The 24089-nt window shown below is 43.2% G+C and overlaps 1 protein-coding gene across 2 annotated transcripts in view; it reads right to left on the reverse strand.

The window, feature by feature from the left end:
• Positions 1 to 1424: 1424 nt before the first annotated feature.
• The window catches only part of DET1 (DET1 partner of COP1 E3 ubiquitin ligase), a 114372-nt gene continuing 91707 nt past the window's right edge, over positions 1425 to 24089 (reverse strand). For both annotated transcript variants that reach the window (XM_082256340.1, XM_082256339.1), the window contains exon 5: positions 1425 to 1731. In XM_082256340.1, the coding sequence (XP_082112466.1) occupies positions 1542 to 1731 (190 nt within the window). In that variant the 3' untranslated portion in view covers positions 1425 to 1541. The remainder of the gene's footprint in view (positions 1732 to 24089) is intronic.

Below are 24089 nucleotides of genomic sequence, written 5' to 3' on the forward strand. Positions count from 1 at the left end.
ACAAAGTCCCAGGTTTTCATTGTGCACTGTTACAACATTCTAGCTGCCAACCTGCTAACGACCTATGACATAATCAGTTGATAAGGACGTTGTCAGTCTCCTGCGTAGCATGCTTGTTTGACTCTCCCCTGCTTCTCTCCATAAGTTTTGGTGTCCTATTAGATGGGTGATGGAGAAAACTGAGGAAAAAGAGAAACATTGGCATACTAGTCAGTACCAACTTGTACCTTTAACTTTGGGTGTCCTACGTGTGTGTATGTTGCCGCATTATGTAAAACTATTAGAATCGTTTTTACATTTTAGGATGGGGTGCCTCAAGACTGTCCATAATTTCTGGGGTGTGACTCGACTGGAAAAAGGTTGAGAAACACTGTGTTCGACACACATACATACACATATACATATATATATTTATATTATATATTATATATACACACATACATACACACATTATATATATATATATATATATATATATATACACACATATATATATATATATATATATATATATATATATATATATATATATATACACACACACATACATACATATACACACATACATACATATACACACACACACACACACACACACACACACACACACACACGTTAAATGTTCTAAATATAAATCTTTTATTAAAAAAAAAAAAAGAGGCTGCATGGCTGCTGCATTAAGAACATTGTGTGTTCCGTTGAGGATTCAATTACAGAAAGGAAATGTTATTAATGTGTATGCCAGTAGTGCAAGTGCCACAAAAAAAAAAAAAATCCTGGGCCCCAATGGCAATAAAGCATGCTACCAACTCAAGATTTCTGACTTGGTTACATTATTCAAGCTAACGTACATCGTTATTTAGTATCCAAGGGTACAGGAGAAGTGCACATGTATGCACATACCTCAAACATACTATAAACAACAATGAGAACTTATTTGTGAAAAAAGACCTCTACCGAAAACAATTCCTTTTTAGGGTGAAGAGTAAAGGTGAAATGCAGTAACTTAACAGATCTAAATATATGATCCAGCTCATTGAGCCTTACCCCTTTTTTTTTTGCCAATGCTGCCATATATTAGAATATGGTACCAGCCTCAATGACTTCTTTGGGGAAAATCTAAAATAACAAGATATGAAAAGCAGCATGCTCACATGGAGGCTGCGGGTAAGAATAAGTTGCCCCTGAGTTCTTTTACCATGCATCCTAAAATAAATTATTCTGAGTAGATGTCTTCTATAAAGTGCATGAAAGTGACAGGGATTTTTAAGAAAGATAACATATGACAGCCTTTTGCTGCATTCTATTTGCTGGCCAATTTCTATTTACAAGGACAAATTTTGAATTAGTCCTCTAAAGCTTTACATAAACATTATGCACGTTACCAGAGTATGTTTTATGAAGGTCACTGTGGTAAATTTGGAAACATTGGGAGTATCGTGGCAATGCAATGTTTTGGAGCTCCACAGTCTCATTTAATTAATAACAAAAGTGATTAAAAAGTAGAGTTAAGGCATAAAGGCTTAAAGTCCGTACTTTTGCTATGTACATATATGTCTCATATGAAAGTTCACAACATATTCTGCATTAGTCCTCTGTACAGAAATTGCAAATGGTTCGAATGGATGAAAGGTAAAAGCCACAAGCCTGCGCACTGTGTGGTTGATGGGTCGTCCAAGAAGGCCAGCCTGGATTTTAAACTTTAGAAGTCCAGAATCTCTGGCATAGAATCTAAGAAGAAGAAAAAAAAACATAAGCTTTAAAGTACACTATAACAGTCAAAATTCTATTTCTTAAGTAATCCCTTTATGTAGGCATAGCCAAAGAACAAGTATAACATTTTTACAATTGGTTTCTTTCTAAAAAGGTACTGGTGCCCAAAACTCTATAAGCTTTCCGACTGCTAAGAAATGTGATGGCATGGGCTGTGGCACAAACTATGTGGGCAAGGAGTGGAAATGCAAGCTCAACGAACATTTAAATTGGCAAATGGACATTTTTAATCTTTTGTATAACATAATTGTGACAGTGCACCATACTCCGTTCTAACAGTGCCATGGTAGTGTCAGCCCCTGCTTGGCTGCGGACCAGAAGGAAGGATCCTGTATGTCACAAATCTGACAAGCATTTGCCCCAACTCCAGCAGAACAGCCAAGTATCCTGTAATTATATTTAGCTATTTTCTCTTGTGAGAACATAGTCCAGGTTGAATCTGAATACCAACTCCGTTTTGGGGAAAAAAAAAAAAATTTGTTCTCTCCCTTCACTACAGTATATATAGGGGTTATTTTACTAAAACTGGAGGTTGCAAAATCTGGTGCAGATGTGCACAGTAGCCAATTCACTTCTAACTTCAGCTTGTTTAACCACTTTACCACCGGAGGATTTTGCTGTCTTACGTCCAGGCCACTTTTTGCGATTCGGCACTGTGCGACTTTAACTGACAATTGCACGGTCGTGGGACGCTGTACCCAAACAAAATTTACGTCCTTTTTTTCCCACAAACAGAGCTTTCTTTTGGTGGTATTTGATCACCTGTGCGATTTTTACTTTTTGCGCTATAAACAAAAAATACCGTAAATTTTGAAAAAATAAGATTTTTCACATTTTTTTATATGAAATTCTCCCCCCAAAAAAATGTAAAAATCAAAATTTTTTTAAAATTTTTGGCCAATTTGTTTTCTGCTACCTATGTTTGGTAAAAATATCACAATAAGCGTATTTTCATTGGTTTGCGCAAAAGTTATTGCGTTTACTAACTAAGGGAATGATTTCTGTCATTTTTGGTGTTTTTTTTTTTTTTTTTAACGAGTAATGGCGGAGATCTGCGATTTTTTTTGCGGAACTGCAACATTGTGGCGGACAGATCGGACCCTTGACTGACATTTTTGACACTTTTTGGGGTACCAGTGACATTACTACAGTAATCAGAGCTATATATATGCACTGTTACTGTAAAAATGACACTGTCGGGGAAGGGGTTAATTTTATTGGAGAGGGAGGGGTTAATGTATGCCTGGTGCTTACTAACTTGTGTGGGGGGAGGTGACTGAGTGACACAAGGACAGATCGCATGTTCAGCTACGCTGAACCCTGCAATCTGACCCTGCCTGTCACTTAGGAGATCCGCCCGCTTGTGTTTACACAAGCAGGCGGATCTCCACACTCGATTCCCCGACGATCGGGGAAGAGCAGTGGTGATCACCGCCGCTCCTCCCCTGGCCCGACTTCCACTGTGACTGAATACAGCGGGAGCGAGCCTCCAGCGGCGCGCCCGCGCCGCCGAGAAAGGGGAGTATCTGGTGACGTAGGTCTACGTCACCAGACGATAACGAACCACTTTGCCGCAGTAGTGCTCAAGTGAGCAGACAGCAAGTGGTTAATTAAACTTTGACCAAAAAAAAAACCTGGAAGCTGATTGGTGTCTATGCAGAGCTGCACCAGATTTTGCACTCTCCATTTTTAGCAAATCAACCCCTATAGTGTAAAACTAACCACCAAGGGAAAACAGGGGAGCAAGGACTTTCAGGTACCAAATAATAAAGTAAACAAACAAATTTTATAAATATTGGCAATTCCTCCAACTTTGGGGTCATGTTATCTTTACTTGAGGTAATTTTTTTTATTTATTTTTGTTATTCTTTTTAGTAGGTTTGGGTTTAACCACTTGGCAACCGGCCGCTGTATATCGTACCTGTATGTCGTTTTGTTCAATAGCCACTAGATGGCACCATCGAAGGCGCAATCGCGGGTCAGACGGACCCAATGTCTACCCAGCCCACCGCGATCATCCCCGGGAGAGGCAGAACGGCGACCTGCCTATGTAAACAAGCAGATCACTGTTCTGCAAGGGGACAAAATGGACATCTTGTGTTCCTGCTAAGGAATCAGGATCTCTGTACTCCCTCAATCAGTGTAACTCCCCCCCCCCCCCCAAGTTAATAGGCACCCCCTAGGGACAAACTTAACCCTTTGTTCATCCCTGATGTTAACCCCTTACCTGACTGTGCATTTTTTTTTTTTAGCACTGCTCACTGTAATAAATGTCACTGGTCCCCAAAAAGTATCAGTGAGATTTCTGATTTGTCTGCCACAATGTCGCAGTCCCATTAAAAATCGCTAATCGCCGCCATTACTAGTAATGAATAAATATAAATTCCATTAAAATATTGCATTGTTTGTAGACGCTATAACGTTTGCGGAAACCAATCAATGTACACTTATTGGGATTTTTTTTTTACCAAAAATATGTAGCAGAACACATATTGGCCTAAATTGATGAAACATTTTATTTTCTAAATGTTTTTTATTGGCTTTAACAGCAGAAAGTAAAAAATGTCTTCAAAATTATCACTGGTTTTGTTTATAGCGTAAAAAAAGTAAAAACCACAGAGGTGATCAAATACCACAAAAAGAAAGCTATATTTGTGGGGGGGGGGGGGGGGAGGACACATTTTATTTGGGTACAGTGTCGCACGACCGCAAAATTGTCAATTAAAGTATTGCAGTGCCGGATTGCAAAAAACTGCCTGGTCATTAAGGGGGTAGAACCTTCCGGGGCTGAGATGGTTAACTGGTAGAATTTCACCCATGCCCAAAAAACTTTGCTTTATTTAATTTTTAACAGATTCACTATACTCCCTGAAGGACCCTCTTTATCCCTTGTGCTTTACGTGGACTCGTGGACATACTTTATGTACGTGAAATACATAAAAGTGTGTACTTCCGTGTTTTTGTGAATGATCATTCACTGAGTCTCTACTATTCTGATATAAGAGATATTGATATATGTATTTATTGCAGAAATTATCTTTGAAAACCAACAAAACCCCCCCCTGAGGAAGACTTAGAAGTTAAAAAACGTCAGGAATTTCTCATGCATGGTTACATACCTAAACAATTCGCGGGTCTATGTTATCTAGCACATGGTACAATTTCTTTATGTTTTTATGAAACGTCTATGTTTGTAACACCTTTATGGCTTTTTATTGCTTTAATAAATAATGGTTCTTTTTTTATTTATACAATTTGTTTATTTACTTTACAGTGCCTTTAAAAAGTATTCAAACCCCTTGAAATTGTCATGTTACAACCAAAAATGTAAATGTATTTTATTGGGATTTTAGGTGATAGACCAGTGATGGCGAACCTTGGCACCCCAGATGTTTTGGAACTACATTTCCCATAAAGCTCAACTACCCTGCAGAGTGCATAAGTATCATGGTAAATGTAGTTCCAAAACATCTGGGGTGTCAAGGTTCACCATCACTGTGATAGACCAACATAAAGTGGCACATAATTATGAAGTGGAAGAAAAATGATAAATGCTTTTTAATTTTTTTTACAAATAAATATGTGAAAAGAGTGGACGTGCATTTGTATTCAGCCCTCCGAGTCAATACTTTATAGAACCACCTTTGGCTGCAATTACAGCTGCAAGCCTTTTTGGGGATTTCTCTACCAGCTTTGCACATCTGCAGAGTGAAATTTTTGCCCATTCTTCATCGCAAAATAGCTAAATCTTTGTCAAATTGGATGGAGTGTGTCTATGAACAACAATTTTCAAGATTTGCAACAGATTCTCAATTGGATTTAGGTCTGGACTTTGACTGGGCCATTCTAACATATGAATATACTTTGATCTAAGCCATTCCATTGTAGCTCTGGCTGTATATTTAGGGTCATTGTCCTGCTGGAAGGTGAACCTCCGCCCCAGTCTCAAGTCTTTTGCAGACTCTAACAGGTTTTCTTCTAAGATTGCCCTGCATTTGGCTCCATCCATCTTCCCATCTTGACCAGCTTCCCTGTCCCTGCTGAAGAAAAGCATCCCTACAACATGATGCTGCCACTACCAGGTTTCACGTGGGGATGGTGTATTCAGGGTGAAGTGCAGTGTTAGGTTTCCACCACACATTTAGGCAAAAAAGTTTAATTTTAGTCTCATCTGACCAGAGAACCTTCTTCCACATGTTTGCTGTTCCCCACATGGCTTCTCGCAAATTGCAAACGGGACTTCTTATGGCTTTCTTTCAACAATGACTTAATTCTTGCCACTCTTCCATGAAAGCAGATTTGTGGAGTGCACGACTAACAGTTGTCCTGTGGACAGATTCTCCCACCTGAGCCGTGGATTTCTGCGGCTCCTCCAGAGTTACCATGGGCCTCTTGGCTGCTTCTCTGGTAGGTTTGCAGTTGTGCCATGCTCTCCTTGCCCAGCCTGTCAGTTATCATTTTCCTTCCACTTAACAATTATGTGCCACTTTGTATCGGTATACCACATAAAATCAAAATAAAATACATTTACATTTTTGGTTGTAACATGACAGAAATGTCACTGTATTTTTGGCAACCTAAAGTCCCTGCTCCCCTGTTTTCCCTTGGTGGTTCTTGTTACTGTAACAATGTGGTATCGTCATGCACTAGCTGGGGTATAAGGTACATACTGAAATCAACCCCACAGGGTTAATAAACATATCACTTAACTATAGTTGTCCTTTAAAGATCACCACCTAAAATATTTCATAGGATTCCATTGATTGATTTAGGTTTTATAGCTTGAAGCAAAAATATTAAAGTTACAAACACAAATGTGAAGTGGAACCAAAAAATAAATTACATATGCCTTTAAAGGAAATGCATGCATTCATCGGTTTTATTCCACAGTATCCTGTATATTTTGCCAACCAACAAACTAAAAGAATAAACATAACTGCTAGAGAGATTCAGGACAACTTTGTCCAAAGGAGGTAAAAATGTACATAACTTTACACCTTGTTATATTGACTATGTATTTTAAAAGCTTTTTTTTTTATATAAATAGGAACGCAAAAAAAAAAAAATTGATTCAAAATTTAAAAAATCATGATTACGAAGCCATATAAATATTAAGCAGTGACCCTCTGGGAAAATGTAAACATGCCATTGCCTTACAAAAAGGTAACTTTTTTTTTCCCCTTTTTTCCAGAAATTTAGCCTTGAACATGAAGAAACCTTAAAGTTTTTTTTTAAGTGAAAACCTTCTTTTGGTAAAAGTGCCCTTTTGAATAATAAAACTTAGTATTAACTTGCATTTAAATTAATTTTCAATTTCTCTTTCATTCATTGACGGACACAGCTCCTGATATATATATATATATATATATATATATTTTTTTTTTTTTTCAATAATTATTTTTTGAAGGTTTTAGGTACAGAGATTCTGCGACCGCGGAGCAGGGAGAAAAAAGAAAATGGAACAAAAGAGTGGCCAACATACAATGATACATTTGTTGATTTATATATATCAGTAATAATAACAGTAAACATCAGGTTTACATTTTGCTAGCTCCTGATACTCTGAGCCCCCGTTCACACTAAGGCGACCTGTGAGGTGACCTGGTCGCCTCACAGGTCGCCTCCCATAGGGAAGCTGCGGACCCCTTCTAATAGGAGCGACACAAGTCGCTCCGACTTAGAAAAAGGGTCTGGAGCTTCTTTGGGGCGACCAGGAGGCGACCGCCATAGACTTCAATGTTATGAAGTCCGTGGCGGCCGCATTTTTATTTATGGATTGTCTCCATATTTAATAGTCATTTCTTTTGCATGGTTGCGCTATTCTTTTTTAATATACATGTTGCTTGGTCCATAGCTGCACCGGCTTTAGATATACATGTTCAGGGTCTGCTCCCCCAATTTTTTGCTTGTTTATTATGTATTCGGTCTGACCAGACTTATGGGGTTGAGCATCCCATCCCCCACACACACCTGTACTCTATTGGTGTCCTCTATCAAGTAGATATAGGAGGAGTCCCCTGCAGTGCATTAGCACACCTTCCCAGCAAGGAGTGTTGTCTCCAAGGGTAAGAGAGGCTGGATTCACCCCTTTTTTATGGATAGTGTAGGACCCACTGATAATGGGGTACTTTGACGCAGTGGTGGGCTTGAGCACGATATGGCCATATGGTGGGACTAAACCCCCATTTTTATTTATGGATTGTCTCCATATTTAATAGTCATTTCTTTTGCATGGTTGCGCTATTCTTTTTTAATATACATGTTGCTTGGTCCATAGCTGCACCGGCTTTAGATATACATGTTCAGGGTTTGCTCCCCCAATTTTTTGCTTGCTGTTTAGAGGACCTGGTCCTCTTTGAGGGTGTATTGTTTTTTTCAGGTGCGCTTCAGTTGTTTTGGTTGAGCTCCTGTTTACCTAGTTGGCTATAGTTAGCCTTGGGAATTTCTTTTTCGCTGTTCCCACCCCTCATGTTTAACACTGCTTTGGGTTAAGAAGATCAGGAGCTGTGACCGTCAATGAACGAAAGAGAAAATGGGATTTTTGACTTACCGTAAAATTCATTTCTCTGATGTTCATTGATGGACACAGCACTCACCCCTCTGTGGAGTTGTAATTCTTCTGACACTGCTTGTAACAAAACGGAGTATCTATAGCAGAGAGAGGGAGTATACCCCCTGGGACTGCCCATAGCTGTGTCCGTCATTGATCATCAGAGAAATGGATTATATGGAAAGTCAAAAATCCCATTTTTTTTTCTTTTTAATTAAAAAAGCATCAGGTGTATTTAACCCAGTTTTATCTAGAAGTAAACCATAAAATACTTTATTTAACCTGTAGGACCAAACAAACGTGCATATAATCCTTCTGTTACATTTAGAAACAATAATCTGGAACACATGGCAACAGAAAATACTATAAAAGTTGACATCACATAATATTGCATGTACAGTTGTATAAGGTGGCATAGTACAGTACAATGACCGTGTTCATATTTTCCATTGCAGGGCTACAGCAGATGGGCAAGGCTCGGCTACAAGTAGGATTCTGTTTAGATGAGAGAGGCAGGCGTGAAGTGTAGCCTATTCACCATAAGTACCATAAAAGCAAATGTTTCCATGGCAACCTGTGTTTCCTTATATTCATGAGAAGAGAATAGTGGGTGAAGGAGCCATACAGCAGTGACAAGGGTGTTTTGGCGTATTACAACAGCTGTAAAAATAGACTACATCTCTTTATATTTGTGTCAATAATGTTGCTTCTATTTTGTCTTGATGAAGGAATCCAATGATTAGAGACAATTAAATTCAGTAATTCTATAATTCTATAATTCTAAAAATATATATATATTACATGCTGAACAATTTTATGTATTTTATTTTCGTAATAAGACTGTACGTTAATTCGAATTTTAGAGAAATAAGGCAGAGATTCTGTAGAACAGAATATTTTTTCCTGTTTGACTATAGTTACTTCCTCTTACAATACAGAGTTTGGGCACATATATGTATGGGGTTGGCTACTGGAAGGCAAGGAACGCAGAATACATACATCATAGAAGGTCAGATATGCCATTACCCTACAAATGGTGCAATGAGTGATGCACTTTTCAAAATCTCAGAGGGTTTTGCAATATGTAGAGATAAGATGATAGCAATGCTGAAGATGACCTGGGAAGCACATCACTTGTTAAAAGTACAGGTATACAATATTGCTCTCGGAAGAGGAAGCCATGTGACTGGAAGTCTTCAGTCGGCCTGATTTTTGCATTGAGGAGACAAGCAAATAAACCATGGGGCTGCTCTTAGGAGACCTCACTAAGGTGCGACAAGTCATCACTTTCACCTTATCTCCACAATCATTCTTTTTTTTTTTAATAATATTTTTTATTAGAATAAAACAACATACATGAAAAGGCACACATGAGGCAATATGTATACAGATGAAACATTGCAACAAATACATTTTTGCAAATAGCAAGAAGAGAAAAGAAAGGGGGAAGGGGGGGAAGAGAGAGGGAAGGACCGGAGGGAGAGGGAAAGGAAGAGGAATGTTCCGACCATGGTAGAATCAACAATATTCATGAAACATATATACAGTAATCAACAGAGTCAAACAACTCTAAACGGCAGCACTCGCTGTGGTCATGGAGGATAAGGTCAGAGATACAGAAGGCGGTAGATGCACTCCCTACGGTACAGCAGGAGGCAGAAGGAGAGAGAGAGAGAGAGAGAGAGAGACAGATGAGAGGAGAGAGAGGCAGCGCCCCTGCAGCTCCCAGTGGGAACATAATCGCCACGAGAGCGCCCCCCATCTCCCCCAATACAGACATTATCAGGAGGAATGATGCCAATGTAACCAGGCATTCTGGAATTTCGGGTAGGATAAGGAGTTGAATGCCAGCGATCTCTCCATGACATAGTTATCATTTACAATTTTGACCACCTCCGAGAAATTGGGTATGTCAAGGGACCGCCAGCGGCGCAAGATCAGCACCCTGGAGGCCAAAAGAATGTGCAGGATCATTTGTCTGTAGCAAACCGAGTACTCATCCAACCCTAGATTCAGTAGGGCTAGTTCCTTTTTAGGGGGGTGCAATATGCCTGTACACTCAGCTATGCATCTGAACACTCGGTTCCAATAACTAGTTAAAGAAGGGCAGTCCCAGAGGATATGTGCAAGTGTACCCCGGTGGCCACAGTTCCTCCAACATAGATCAGGGAGAGTAGGGAAGATTTTCGCTAGCCAATCAGGGGTATTCCACAATCATTCTTAGGGCCTTCAACATCCCTGTCAATATTAACACTCCTGCTACTTCCAAATGTCTAACCTCCTCCCTTGAATTGAAGCATTGGTACAGGCCCCTACTCACTCTGATGACAACACCCTTGACCTGTTTTTCTCCCACCTATGCACTCCATGTTACATCTCTGATCACTACATTCGTTTCACTCTTTCCCTCTCCCGCTAACCGCCTAAGAGTTAGCAGTAGAAAAACGGAATTTTTGTAAAATCTTACCTGTAAAATTCCTTTCTCTGAGTCCTCCGACAGTCGCCGCCTCTTCATATTCGTCACATATGGGGTATTAGACTTTGCTCCGAAGGAGTAGCTAGGCAACAGAATATGTTAACAATAAAGCTTTAACATATCCCACCCTCAAGGGGTGGTCCCCTCAGTCAATACCCTCCTACTTCCTGCAACCATATCTCAGTTTTAGTGGAATAGCAGTAGAGTATACATTCAAACCCCAAAAGAGGGGCGGGGGCGGCGACTGTCGGAGGACTCAGAGAAAGGAATTTTACAGGTAAGATTTTACAAAAATTCCGTTTTCTCTTACGTCCTCCGACAGTCGCCGCCTCTTCATATTCGTCACATATGGGGACGTCCCAAAGCAGTGCAAACATGAGGGGTGGGAAACGCATCCGCGCCGAAAGGCAACGCAGTCTCCACATCAAAGAAAGGAACCTTACCAAAGGAAGGAAACCAGCTGGGCAACAGCAAAAACAAGTGCTCAACAGGAGCAACAACCCAGGAAAAGACAAAAAAACCAGGGGATACAAAAAACTATCCCAACAGCCAGGAGTCCCCAACAAGGGACCCTATGGAACAGCCGCACTAAGAACCTTGCGGCCAAAGGAAGCATCCGCCGATGCCTGAACATCTACTTTGTAGAATTTTGTGAAAGTGTGTACGGTCGACCAAGTCGCCGCCTTACACACCTGGGCTACAGAAGCCCCATGACGGCAGGCCCAAGACGTACTCAGTGATCTAGTAGAGTGCGCCTTCACAGGCACAGGGGGAACCTTCCCCTGCAAGGCATAGGCCTGTTCAATGGTCTGCCTGATCCATTTGGCAATGGTAGAGGCGGAAGCCGCCATGCCCTTCCGAGGACCCTCTGGAAGAACAAACAAGGAGTCAGTCTTACGAAAAGACTCAGTCGATTTAAGGTAAACCCTTATCGCCCGAACAACATCCAGAGAGTGCAATCTCACCTCCTTCGGATGTTTAGGCTTCGTGCACAACGAAGGCAAAACAATATCCTCGTTAAGATGGAATTCCGAAACTCGTTTCGGTAGAAAAGAAGGATTAGGTCGCAAGACCACCTTATCCAAATGAACAACCAGGTACGGAGACCTGCAGGACAAAGCCGCCAGTTCCGACACTCTGCGAGCCGAAGTGATCGCCACCAAAAAGGCGACCTTTTTGGACAACATAGACAACGAGATCTCCCTGATCTGTTCAAAAGGAGCACGTTGTAACACAGATAGAACTAGATTCAAGTCCCAAGGGGGCAAAGGATCCCTCCTAGGAGGAACCAGATGCCGCACACCCTGAATAAAAGTGCCAACCAAGGAGTTGGAAGCCACGGGACGTTGAAACAGAACGGCCAGCGCAGACACCTGACCCTTAATCGTAGCCAGCGCCAAACGCTGATCGACACCCGTCTGAAGGAAAGACAGCACACGGGAAACCGAGTACGTGCGGGGTGAAAACCCCCTGGACTCACACCAGGCAAAATAGGCCTTCCAAGTACGGTAATAAACCTTCCCCGAGGAAGACTTCCTCGCATTGATCAAAGTATGAACGACCTCTGGAGAGAGACCCTTCTCCTTCAGGACCTCGGTCTCAACAGCCAGGCCGTCAAAGCCAGCGACTGTAAAGCAGGATGGTAAATCGGTCCTTGAGACAGTAGATCGTCTCCAAGAGGCAGACGCCAAGGAGCGTCGACCGCCAGATTCACGAGGTCTGCGTACCAGGACCGGCGAGGCCAGTCCGGTGCCACAAGAATCACCGTGCTGCGTTCCGAGTGCAACCTGCGAAGGAACCTGGACAGCAACTGAATCGGTGGAAACGCGTACATCAGCCTGTACTGATGCCACGGGGCCACTAAAGCGTCCGACGCGTCTGCCCGAGGGTCGCGCGTCCTTGCCACGAACCTCTTCACCTTGTAGTTGAGGCGAGACGCGAACAGGTCCACATCTGGAAGACCCCACTTCGCGCACAACATCTGGAAGACAGCCGGGTGGAGAGACCATTCCCCCTGATCCAGGGTCTGGCGACTCAGATAGTCCGCCTGCCAGTTCTCCACTCCCGGAATGTGAACCGCCGTTATCGCCGGGACATGAGTCTCGGCCCAAGACAGAATGTCGGCCACTTCTCGAGCCGCTCGGGCACTCCTGGTGCCCCCTTGGTGGTTGATGTAGGCCACCGCCGTGGCATTGTCCGTCTGCACCCGAACCGGGCAGCCCTGCAGCCGGTCCGTCCAGCGATGAAGACAGAGCCTTATCGCACGCAATTCCAGAATGTTGATCGGAAGGGAAGACTCCCCCTCCGACCAGGTCCCCTGGGCGGACAGAACGCCCAGAACACCACCCCAGCCCGACAGGCTGGCATCCGTGGTGATTATCGTCCACGAGATCGGACGAAACGACTTGCCCCCGGACACCAACGGGGACTGGAGCCACCACAGAAGGTTTTCCCTGGTGCGATGACTCAACGAGATCTGAAGATCCAGAGATTGAGGTCGCCCGTCCCACCTGGACAGGATCTCCGCTTGGAGACCCCGCGTGTGAAACTGCGCGAAAGGAATCGCCTCGAAGGCCGAGACCATCAATCCCAGACATCTCATACCCGTCCGCAGAGACGAGTGTGGAACGTCCCTGAGGGACCTGACTTCCTCCTGAAGAGTCCTGAGTTTGTCTTCCGGCAGGAAGACCTTCGCCTGCACCGAGTCCAGTATCATTCCCAGATAGGGGAGACGAACCGACGGACTCAGTGTCGACTTTGGAACATTTATCGTCCAACCGAACTCCTGCAGAGTTTGCATTGTGACAGACAGGTCCTTCTCCAGACCCTGTCTGGTCGCAGACCGAACCAGAATGTCGTCCAGATACCCCAGGACAGAAATGCCCTGGGCTCTCAATAATGCCAGAACCGGTGCAAGCACCTTGGTGAAGACCCGCGGAGCCGAGGCGAGCCCAAAGGGCAACGCCACAAACTGGTAGTGATCCTCCGCAATGGCAAATCGAAGGTACTTCTGATGACCCTCGAATATGGGGATGTGAAGGTACGCATCCTTCAAATCGATGGAGGCCATGAATTCCCCCGGAACCAGGGCAGCCACCACCGAGCGCAGGGATTCCATGCGGAACTTGCGAACTCGCACAGAGCGGTTCAGAGCTTTCAAGTCCAGAATCGGACGAACCTTGCCCTCCTTCCTGGGCACGGTGAACAGATTGGAATAAAACCCCCGAAATCTGTCCCGATGAGGCACCGGAACCACCACTCCCTGAGCCCTCAGGTCCCGCACCGCCAGGTGCAGATCCCGCAGGCGCTCTGGAGACAGTTGAAGATTTGAGGGAAAAAATCTGCTCTCCGGCCGAGAGAGAAACTCGATCTTGTAACCAGATCGAACGATTTCCAGAACCCATCTGTCCCTCACACGGGCCAACCAGGGCTGAAGAAAACCGAGCAAGCGTCCCCCCACCCCAAAACTGGGTGAGGGCGCCCCTTCAGGCCGAACTGTTATGGGCCGCAGGTCCGGATTGACCGGACTTCTGTTTCCCAGACCAGGGCTTCTTCTGAGAGCCTTGGCCCTTGAACGGTTTGCCCTTGTAGTGCGGCCGAAAGGCACGAAAGGACCCCTGAGGGGGCCGAAAATGAGCATGCTTCTTCCCAGAAGCCCCCTTAGCCTTGGGGAAATGGGGCAAGAGAGTGCTCTTACCCCCGGTAATCCCCTTAATCAACACATCCAGGGACTCCCCAAAAAGGCGAGACCCATCATAAGGCAGATTGGCTAAGGTTTTACGTGAAGATTGGTCCACCGACCAACATTTCAACCAAACCAGGCGGCGAGACAACACCGCCACGCTGTGCACACGCGCGGCCAACGGAATCAGGTCCAGGTCCGCATCACACAGATACATGACACCCTGGTGGATCTGATCCACCATATCCAGGGTCGCCGCCGAGGCCGAATCGGCCACTAGGACGCGCCTAAGCATCTGCGTCCAACTTGCGATCGCCTGGGCCGCCATGAGAGAAGCAAACAGAGCCTTAAGCATAGAACCCGTAACAGAATAAGTATGACGGGCAAGAGACTCCAGTCTCCTATCCGTGGCATCACGGAAAACAGGGGATCCCTCTGCAGGGATCGCAGTGGCTTTGTTCAAAACCGCAATAGCACGATCCACTGGCGGAGGCACACACCACCGTTCATCAGTGGCAGGCGAGAAAGGATAACGCAGCTTAAATTTACTTGGTACCGCAAAAGGCTTGCGCAAATCGCGCCATTGGTCCTTAACAGCGCGCTGAAAATCAGCATTGCAGGGAAAAACCTGCGGCGTCCTGCGTTTTCTCTGCGTCCCATAAGTCGCCAAGGCAGCTGGGGGACACACCTCGTCCTGCAAACGTAGCGTCTGCTTAATGGAAGCAATCAACTCATCCATGATTGCAAGCTCTTCAGGCGAGCCAGGGGGAGAATTATCAACCCCCTCAACTTCAGCCTCTACCTCAGACCCCACTAGATAAAGAGAGGAGCGGGACCCCGATAGGGGGGTCCCCGCCAGAACAGCCCCATCACCTTCACCCTCAGAATCAGAGGACAGAGCAACTCTGGGCCGTTTAGTAGATTGAGCAGCCACCAGCATTTGCACCTGTGCAGCAAGGCCAGCCACAATAGTGGCTAAATCCCCCCCTGGGGGGGAAACAGCGGTCCCCTGGCTTTCCACCAATACTGTGGGAAACTTGCCCTCCTGAGAAGCCATTGCCCCTGTATGCCAGACAACCAAGGGTTAACTGCCCCCTTACAGCAAGCGCGGCAAGCGCAGCCCACCGCACCACACTCAGGCACAATGAGACCCCCACAGGGAATATACAGACTGAATACAGGCAATGGAACACAGGAATAGAAGGATAAAACCTGAGGAGACTCCGCTGCTGCTGCTGCCTCGATCGGTGCTTCCAGGAGAGAGGAAGTGATGCTGCCAGGGCGCTCTATGTAAGCCTATGGAGGCTACAAGAAAATGGCCGCCGTGCATGTAAACCATGCGGCCGGAGCGGGCGCCGGTAAAATGGCGTCGTTTGGCGCCGAAATCGCCGCTCCACAGTGCATAAAATCACACACAATATTATCCCATTATATGGATACATGTTAGATCGCCGCAGCGATCGCTGTATATGCCCCAACATGCCATTAAAAACATGCCCCACAGCACACAGCTCCTCACACTGCCCAGCCTGACATACTCAGTGTCATACAGCTCCCCCCCCCTTGCAGCCCACAGCATGCAGCCGAGAGATAGGGAGACAAGCAGTGTGATTAAAGGCAGGTTACACAGTCCCAGACTGAGACCCCCCCCAGACAGACAGGTCCCCACATAGATACACTTACCTCACATGGCGTGGGGAACCCGCACAGGCGAACAAGCCGCTGCACATGAGGCAGGGAGAGTCGCAATTCAAGACGCACACAATGGCGGTTCAGAAACCGCACAGCGTCCGGTGAGGTAGCCACCTCACCAATCATCCCTGCACCGAACAGGGATGGGTCGTTCACCGTGCCAGGAGCGTTACCTGGCTGAACGCTCGATGGCAGACTGGGAAGCCACTGACCCACGACCTGCGACCAGGGGGATCAGTCCGAGACCCAGTCCGCATGATCCTCTTCGTCCGAAGAACTAACTAATGCTGACAAAAATAACAGCTAAGTAAAGATAGAGAGAAAACTCAAACAAAATATCAAAAAGAAGAAAGAGTCTGGGACAAAAAGTCCCAGCACAGAGAGAGCCAGCCACTCCTGACAAGCTAGACATTAAAACTGAGATATGGTTGCAGGAAGTAGGAGGGTATTGACTGAGGGGACCACCCCTTGAGGGTGGGATATGTTAAAAGCTTTAATGTTAACATATTCTGTTGCCTAGCTACTCCTTCGGAGCAAAGTCTAATACCCCATATGTGACGAATATGAAGAGGCGGCGACTGTCGGAGGACGTAAGAGAAACTTTGCTATCTCAACCCTTCTCTTCTCAACCTCTATGACAAAATCTCACCCCTGTCCTGCCTCAACCTAGAAACTTCTGTCTACAACATTTCACTGTTATCCTCTCTGCACACACTAGTCCTTCTTTACTACAAAGAGCAAATGACTCCTGCGCTTAAGGGGTGGCCTTGCGGCTGGTATCCGGAAAATGCGATTCAGGTCAAATTGTAGTAAATTCAGGCTGTGCTACCACTCTCAACGGGTCCTGGTAACCCAAAGAAGATACTGGAAAAGAGAAATGGACAGAGGGTGCACCAGCCTAGCGCATTATCTTTAAAACAATTTATTGTAATAAACATGTATACACATTATACTCACAAAACGATTATGAAACACGGGGAATAAGCAATGAGGGACCACCAGGGGTCTCCACTGGGCATCCTCAGCTGCCGCAGGCCGTGGAAGGATGTAGACCTCCAAAAAACCGCTTACGCGTTTCGAGGTGTTCCCCCCTTCATCAAAGATAGTTGGGGGAATGAGTGATAGGGCTTTTGTATATTCCAAAAGGTCACATGATCAAGTCCCAAAGCTCCACCCTTTGTGGGTGGGTCAAGAACAATATAAATGTAAAGAAGTATATTACTAATGACAATAAAAGCATAAGCATATAAATATATATAAAACCAATGCATATGCAAAGAAATCAATAAAAGATGATTACCACAATACATGACAATATGACCATGGAAGAGCCAGCCATGCAGAGTTGCCTGACATGGAACAAACATCAGACCCTATTACCTTGTGCGATCATAAATGCCATCCAAATGCAGCCACAGACTTAGTGTATGGTAGAAGAAATCTATCGAAATTCCCTGCTATATAATATGTTATAGTACATGTCAAAGCTGCATATGCCACAGCTTTCATATAGATTGGAGCCAGAGTGTCATAAGGAAGGGACCGACTGAAATGTAAACCATCAGTGCAGATACTGAGAACAGGATTATGTTGCTATTAGAATCATTACCGGAGCATCCCTGTGTCTGGGGTCTTTGTGTCTCCATTTCCGCTGGTGTCCTATTGTGGATATCCTGTGTCATTCTGAATACTTCCTGTATACATCACTTCCAGTTCTTGTAAGGCATGTGGAAGTGACATAGAATAGTCTGTCAAGACGAATCTCGCAATGCATGCTGCGCCATCTACCTGGCCCCAGCATGAATTGCATTCAGAGCTTTGTAGCTGGAAATTTGGTTAGTTTCTACATTGATTTCAATTTTCAATATGCTGCATTGGGAACGGCATGATCGCACTTACACTCATAGGGTGGCCAGATGGACTCAACTGAAAATGAGTAATAATACAGTACAATATATACATATATATATATATATATATATAAAACCACACACAATATATATATATAAAGACAAATTTTTTACGCATATAGAATGCATATGCATCCATAGATGATCAATATTTCTGTATGTAAATACCTGTAGCGAGGTTGACCACCACCTTCTGGTGTCAAATAGTAAAGGATGTTATATATTGTATACAAATTTGTTATAATACAATAAAATATCATAAAACATAAAAAAAAAAATATATATATATATATATATATATATATATATATATATATATATAAAAAAATATATATAAAAAACATGCCCAAGGATGGATTAAGATTATGTAACAGGAGAATTCCATAGAAAAATTACTAAAGTAGAATTCCACTAGGAATCAGATGTAAGGTGTGCACAACATAACTGCGTATGTGGAAAAGTGCGCGTATGAAAGTAATCATAATAATTACAATGGTAATGTTAACTGCATACGCATGAAGAATGCACACAAAAAGAAGTATATATAAGATGTAAAAAATAAATGCATGTGAGTAAGCACACCTACACCCATATACTCACGGCTATATAATTATCTGTGATAAATTTGATATACCAGTGTAACTGGCTGAACCCTGTGCATTTATTTGCACACTAATGGGCACACATGAACACCTGACTTTATGTGCATATATGGAAGAGGAGAAGAAAAGGAAGGGAGAGAAGGGGGGAAAGAACCAGAAGCACTGGTTCAGACTGCTAAACTAGGTTGTGAACCTCAATGTCCTCATTCAGCCCTTTGGGCTCCAAGCTGCCAAGGTTGAAGATCCAGAAGTTCTCACGCTTGCAAAGCCTCTGGAATCTTCTTCCCTTATCAAGTTCATCGGAAATGGCCTCAACACCAAAGACTTTCATGCATGTGGGATCCCCATTATGCTTGGTCTTAAAATGTCGGGGGACTGAATATTTGTCTTTCCCATGGATGATATTACACTTGTGTTCCCCGATGCGGACTCTCAAGGGGCGGGTTGTGCGGCCAACATAAAGTAACCCGCAAGGGCACAAAATTGCCATAAATGACAAAAGAAGTCCCACAATTGATGAATTGTTTGATTTTATGTGAACTGCCATCCGAGCCCACTATGTCCTGTTTCCGATGCCACATGAACTGGCACGTACCACAATTTCTTACCCCACACCTGTAGTTCCCCTTTTGATCAAAAAAGGAAAACCACTGGTGAGAAGTATTACCCAGAAATTTTCTTGTTTTTGATATTTTACTGGGGGCAATGAGGCTTCTAAGGTCAAGTGGTTTCCTATATATAAAGCCTGGTTTCTCTGGGATGTGTTCTCCCAAAATGGGGTCTCTCTTGAGAATGTCCCAGTGCTTATGAATAATTTGTTGCATCTGCCAGGCTTTATTGTTAAATCTAGTACAAAAGTTTGTGCGTTTATTAGTAAAATTTCTACTGTTTGCAGTTTCAACACTTTTACTAGTGGTCTTTTGATCCCCCTGGCTGTCATACAGAATTAAATACTTATTAAACGCCTCTTCTATATGGGCATCAGTATAACTTTTATCTAAGAACTTCTTTTTAAGGACGTTGCTTTGTTCTACATAATCACCTTTTAAAGTGCATGTGCGTCTGAGCCTACAAAATTGGCCAAAAGTTACATTCTTAATCCAACGCGGGTGATGATGATTGCTCTCAGCGTGTAGATAAGAGTTACCCGCGCTGGGCTTAAAATGCGTCCTCGAGAGAATAGACCCATTGTCTCCTGTCCTGAGTTCCAAATCCAAAAACACCAGGGATTCATTACTCAGGACGTGAGTGAATTGGATCCCAAATGGGTTGTTTTGGCAATGCTTGAGGAAACCATCTAATTGTGTATCTGAGCCATCCCATATGATCAACAAATCATCTATGTACCTGGCATACAAAACCAGATGGGCTCCAAATGGGTTATGGGACCAAATGTGTTGTTGTTCACAAAAGCCCATAAAAAGGTTTGCATAGCTAGGTGGCTCCCATGGCTGTACCTTGCGTCTGTCTGTAATGTTTTCCCAAAAAAGAGAAATGATTGTGGGTTAGGGCGAATTCGATGCTGTCTAGTAGGAATTGGGCCTGTTTGTGATGAAAAAATTGTTCACCACAAATGTAATATTGCAAGGCTAAGAGGCCGAATTCATGTTTAATTGATGTATATAACGAGACTACATCGAGTGACAGCCAGCGGTACCCTTCCTGCCATGTGTAATTGGATAAGATCTCCAACATATGTCCAGAGTCCTTAACATATGAAGGAAGGCTCTGAAACAGATCCTGTAGGTGATAATCAATGTAGCAGCCGAGATTACTCGTTAGACTTTCAATACCCGCTATAACTGGCCTCCCCGGGGGGTTTTTAACATCCTTATGGACTTTTGGGATGTGATAGAAATAAGGGGTGGCTGGATGTTTCTTAAATAGAAACAGATATTCATCCTTGTTTAACACTCCATTATCTCGGGCCCAGTCTAATACAGTCTTAAGTTCTTTTTAATAGGATACCACCGGATCTCCGGGGAGTGTCTCATATGTGCTGCCATCACCCAAAATTCTCGAAGCTTCTGCCAGATATGCATCCCTGTCTTGAATCACAAGGCCCCCGCCCTTATCCGCTTGTCTGATGACAATGTTTTTCTTTTTCTTAATGGTTTCCACTGATGCATGTATGGAAGGGGCCCCTTTACATATTTTGCGTTGTCCCTGAATGGTGCAAAGTGCCCTAAACTCATTGAATACTACCTCATAGAAGGTAGGAATATAATTTCCTTTTGCCCAATAGGATGAAAGGTAGAAGCGGGTTTAAAGGTGGAGTGCACTATTCCTGTGGCAGACGGATCCAACAGGACGTTACTCCATGAAAAATTCGGGAAATCTCCCTCATCACTTTCAGGAAGCTGTCCCTCAGTGTAGAGATCTTATAATAAATTTCCAGGGCCGTATCGTCCTGTTTAGATATTGAGATTGAGGAGGGGGCTATGGATTCCCTGGTGGAGGAACCGGTTTCATTCATAAAGTCAGGTGTTCATGTGTGCCCATTAGTGTGCAAATAAATGGGTTCAGCCAGTTACACTGGTATATCAAATTTATCACAGATAATTATATAGCCGTGAGTATATGGGTGTAGGTGTGCTTACACACATGCATTTATTTTTTACATCTTATATATACTTCTTTTTGTGTGCATTCTTCATGCGTATGCAGTTAACATTACCATTGTAATTATTATGATTACTTTCATACGCGCACTTTCCACATACGCAGTTACATTGTGCACACCTTACATCTGATTCCTAGTGGAAATCTACTTTAGTAATTTTTCTATGGAATTCTCCTGTTACATAATCTTAATCCATCCTTGGGCATGTTATATATATATATATATATATATATATATATATACTTTTATGTTTATTTTATATGATATTTTATTGTATTATAACAAGTTTGTATACAATATATATAACATCCTTTACTATTTGACACCAAAAGGTGGTGGACAACTTCGCTACAGGTATTTACATACAGAAATATTGATCATCTATGGATGCATATGCATTCTATATGCGTAAAAAATGTGTCATATATATATATATATATATATATATATATATATATATATATATATATATATATATATATATATATATATATATATATATATATATATATATATGTATATATTGTACTGTATTATTACTCATTTTTAGTTGAGTCCATCTGGCCACCCTATGAGTGTAAGTGCGATCATGCCGTTCCCAATGCAGCATATTGAAAATTGAAATCAATGTAGAAACTAACCAAATTTCCAGCTACAAAGCTCTGCATGCAATTCATGCTGGGGCCAGGTACAGTGCCTTGCGAAAGTATTCAGCCCCCTTGAACTTTGCGACCTTTGGCCACATTTCAGGCTTCAAACAAAGATATAAAACTAATTTTTTGTCAAGAATCAACAACAAGTGGGACACAATCATGAAGTGGAACGAAATTTATTGGATATTTCAAACTTTGTTAACAAATAAAAAACTGAAAAATTGGGCGTGCAAATTTATTCAGCCCCTTTACTTTCAGTGCAGCAAACTCTCTCCAGAAGTTCAGTGTGGATCTCTGAATGATCCAATGTTGACCTAAATGACTAATGATGATAAATAGAATACACCTGTGTGTAATCAAGTCTCTGTATAAATGCACCTGCACTGTGATATTCTCAGAGGTCCGTTTAAAGCGCAGAGAGCATCATGAAGAACAAGGAACACACCAGGCAGGTCCGAGATACTTTTGTGGAGAAGTTTAAAGCCGGATTTGGATACAAAAAGATTTCCCAAGCTTTAAACATCCCAAGGAGCACTGTGCAAGTGATAATATTGAAATGGAAGGAGTATCTGACCACTGCAAATCTACAAAGACCTGGCCGTCCCTCTAAACTTTCAGCTCATACAAGGAGAAGACTGATCAGAGATGCAGCCAAGAGGCCCATGATCACTCTGGATGAACTGCAGAGATCTACAGCTGAGGTGGGAGACTCTGTCCATAGGACAACAATCAGTCGTATACTGCACAAATCTGGCCTTTATGGAAGAGTGGCAAGAAGAAAGCCATTTCTTAAAGATATCCATAAAAAGTGTTGTTTAAAGTTTGCCACAAGCCACCTGGGAGACACACCAAAGAGGTGGAAGAAGGTGCTCTGGTCGGATGAAACCAAAATCAAACTTTTTGGCAACAATGCAAAACATTATGTTTGGCGTAAAAGCAACACAGCTCATCCCCACTGTCAAACATGGTGGTGGCAGCATCATGGTTTGGGCCTGCTTTTCTTCAGCAGGGACAGGGAAGATGGTTAAAATTGATGGGAAGATGGATGGAGCCAAATACAGGACCATTCTGGAAGAAAACCTGATGGAGTCTGCAAAAGACCTGAGACTGGGACGGAGATTTGTCTTCCAACAAGACAATGATCCAAAACATAAAGCAAAATCTACAATGGAATGGTTCACAAATAAACATATCCAGGTGTTAGAATGGCCAAATCAAAGTCAAGACCTGAATCCAATCGAGAATCTGTGGAAAGAACTGAAAACTGCTGTTCAAACGCTCTCCATCCAACCTCACTGAGCTCGAGCTGTTTTGCAAGGAGGAATGGGCAAAAATTTCAGTCTCTCGATGTGCAAAACTGATAGAGACATACCCCCCAAGCGACTTACAGCTGTAATCGCAGCAAAAGGTGGCGCTACAAAGTATTAACTTAAGGGGGCTGAATAATTTTGCACGCCCAATTTTTCAGTTTTTTATTTGTTAAAAAAGTTTGAAATATCCAATAAGTTTCGTACCACTTCATGATTGTGTCCCACTTGTTGTTGATTCTTCACAAAAAATTACAGTTTTATATCTTTATGTTTGAAGCCTGAAATGTGGCAAAAGGTCGCAAAGTTCAAGGGGGCCGAATACTTTCGAAAGGCACTGTAGATGGCGCAGCATGCATTGCGAGATTCGTCTTGACAGACTATTCTATGTCACTTCCACATGCCTTACAGGAACGCCTTACAGTGATGTATACAGGAAGTATTCAGGATGACACAGGATATCCACAACAGGAAACCTGCATGGCTGGCTCTTCCATGGTCATATTGTCATGTATTGTGGTAATCATCTTTTATTGATTTCTTTGCATATGCATTGGTTTTATATATATTTATATGCTTATGCTTTTATTGTCATTAGTAATATACTTCTTTACATTTATATTGTTCTTGACCCACCCACAAAGGGTGGAGCTTTGGGACTTGATCATGTGACCTTTTGAAATATACAAAAGCCCTATCACTCATTGCTCCAACTATCTCTGATGAAGGGGGGGGGGGGGAACACCCCGAAATGCGTAAGCGGTTTTTTGGAGGTCTACATCCCTCCACGGCCTGCGGCAGCTGAGGATGCCCAGTGGAGA

Source organism: Pelophylax lessonae, assembly GCF_965119305.1.
Source record: "Pelophylax lessonae genome assembly, chromosome: 4".
In the NCBI taxonomy this organism is placed as follows: Eukaryota; Metazoa; Chordata; class Amphibia; order Anura; family Ranidae; genus Pelophylax; species Pelophylax lessonae.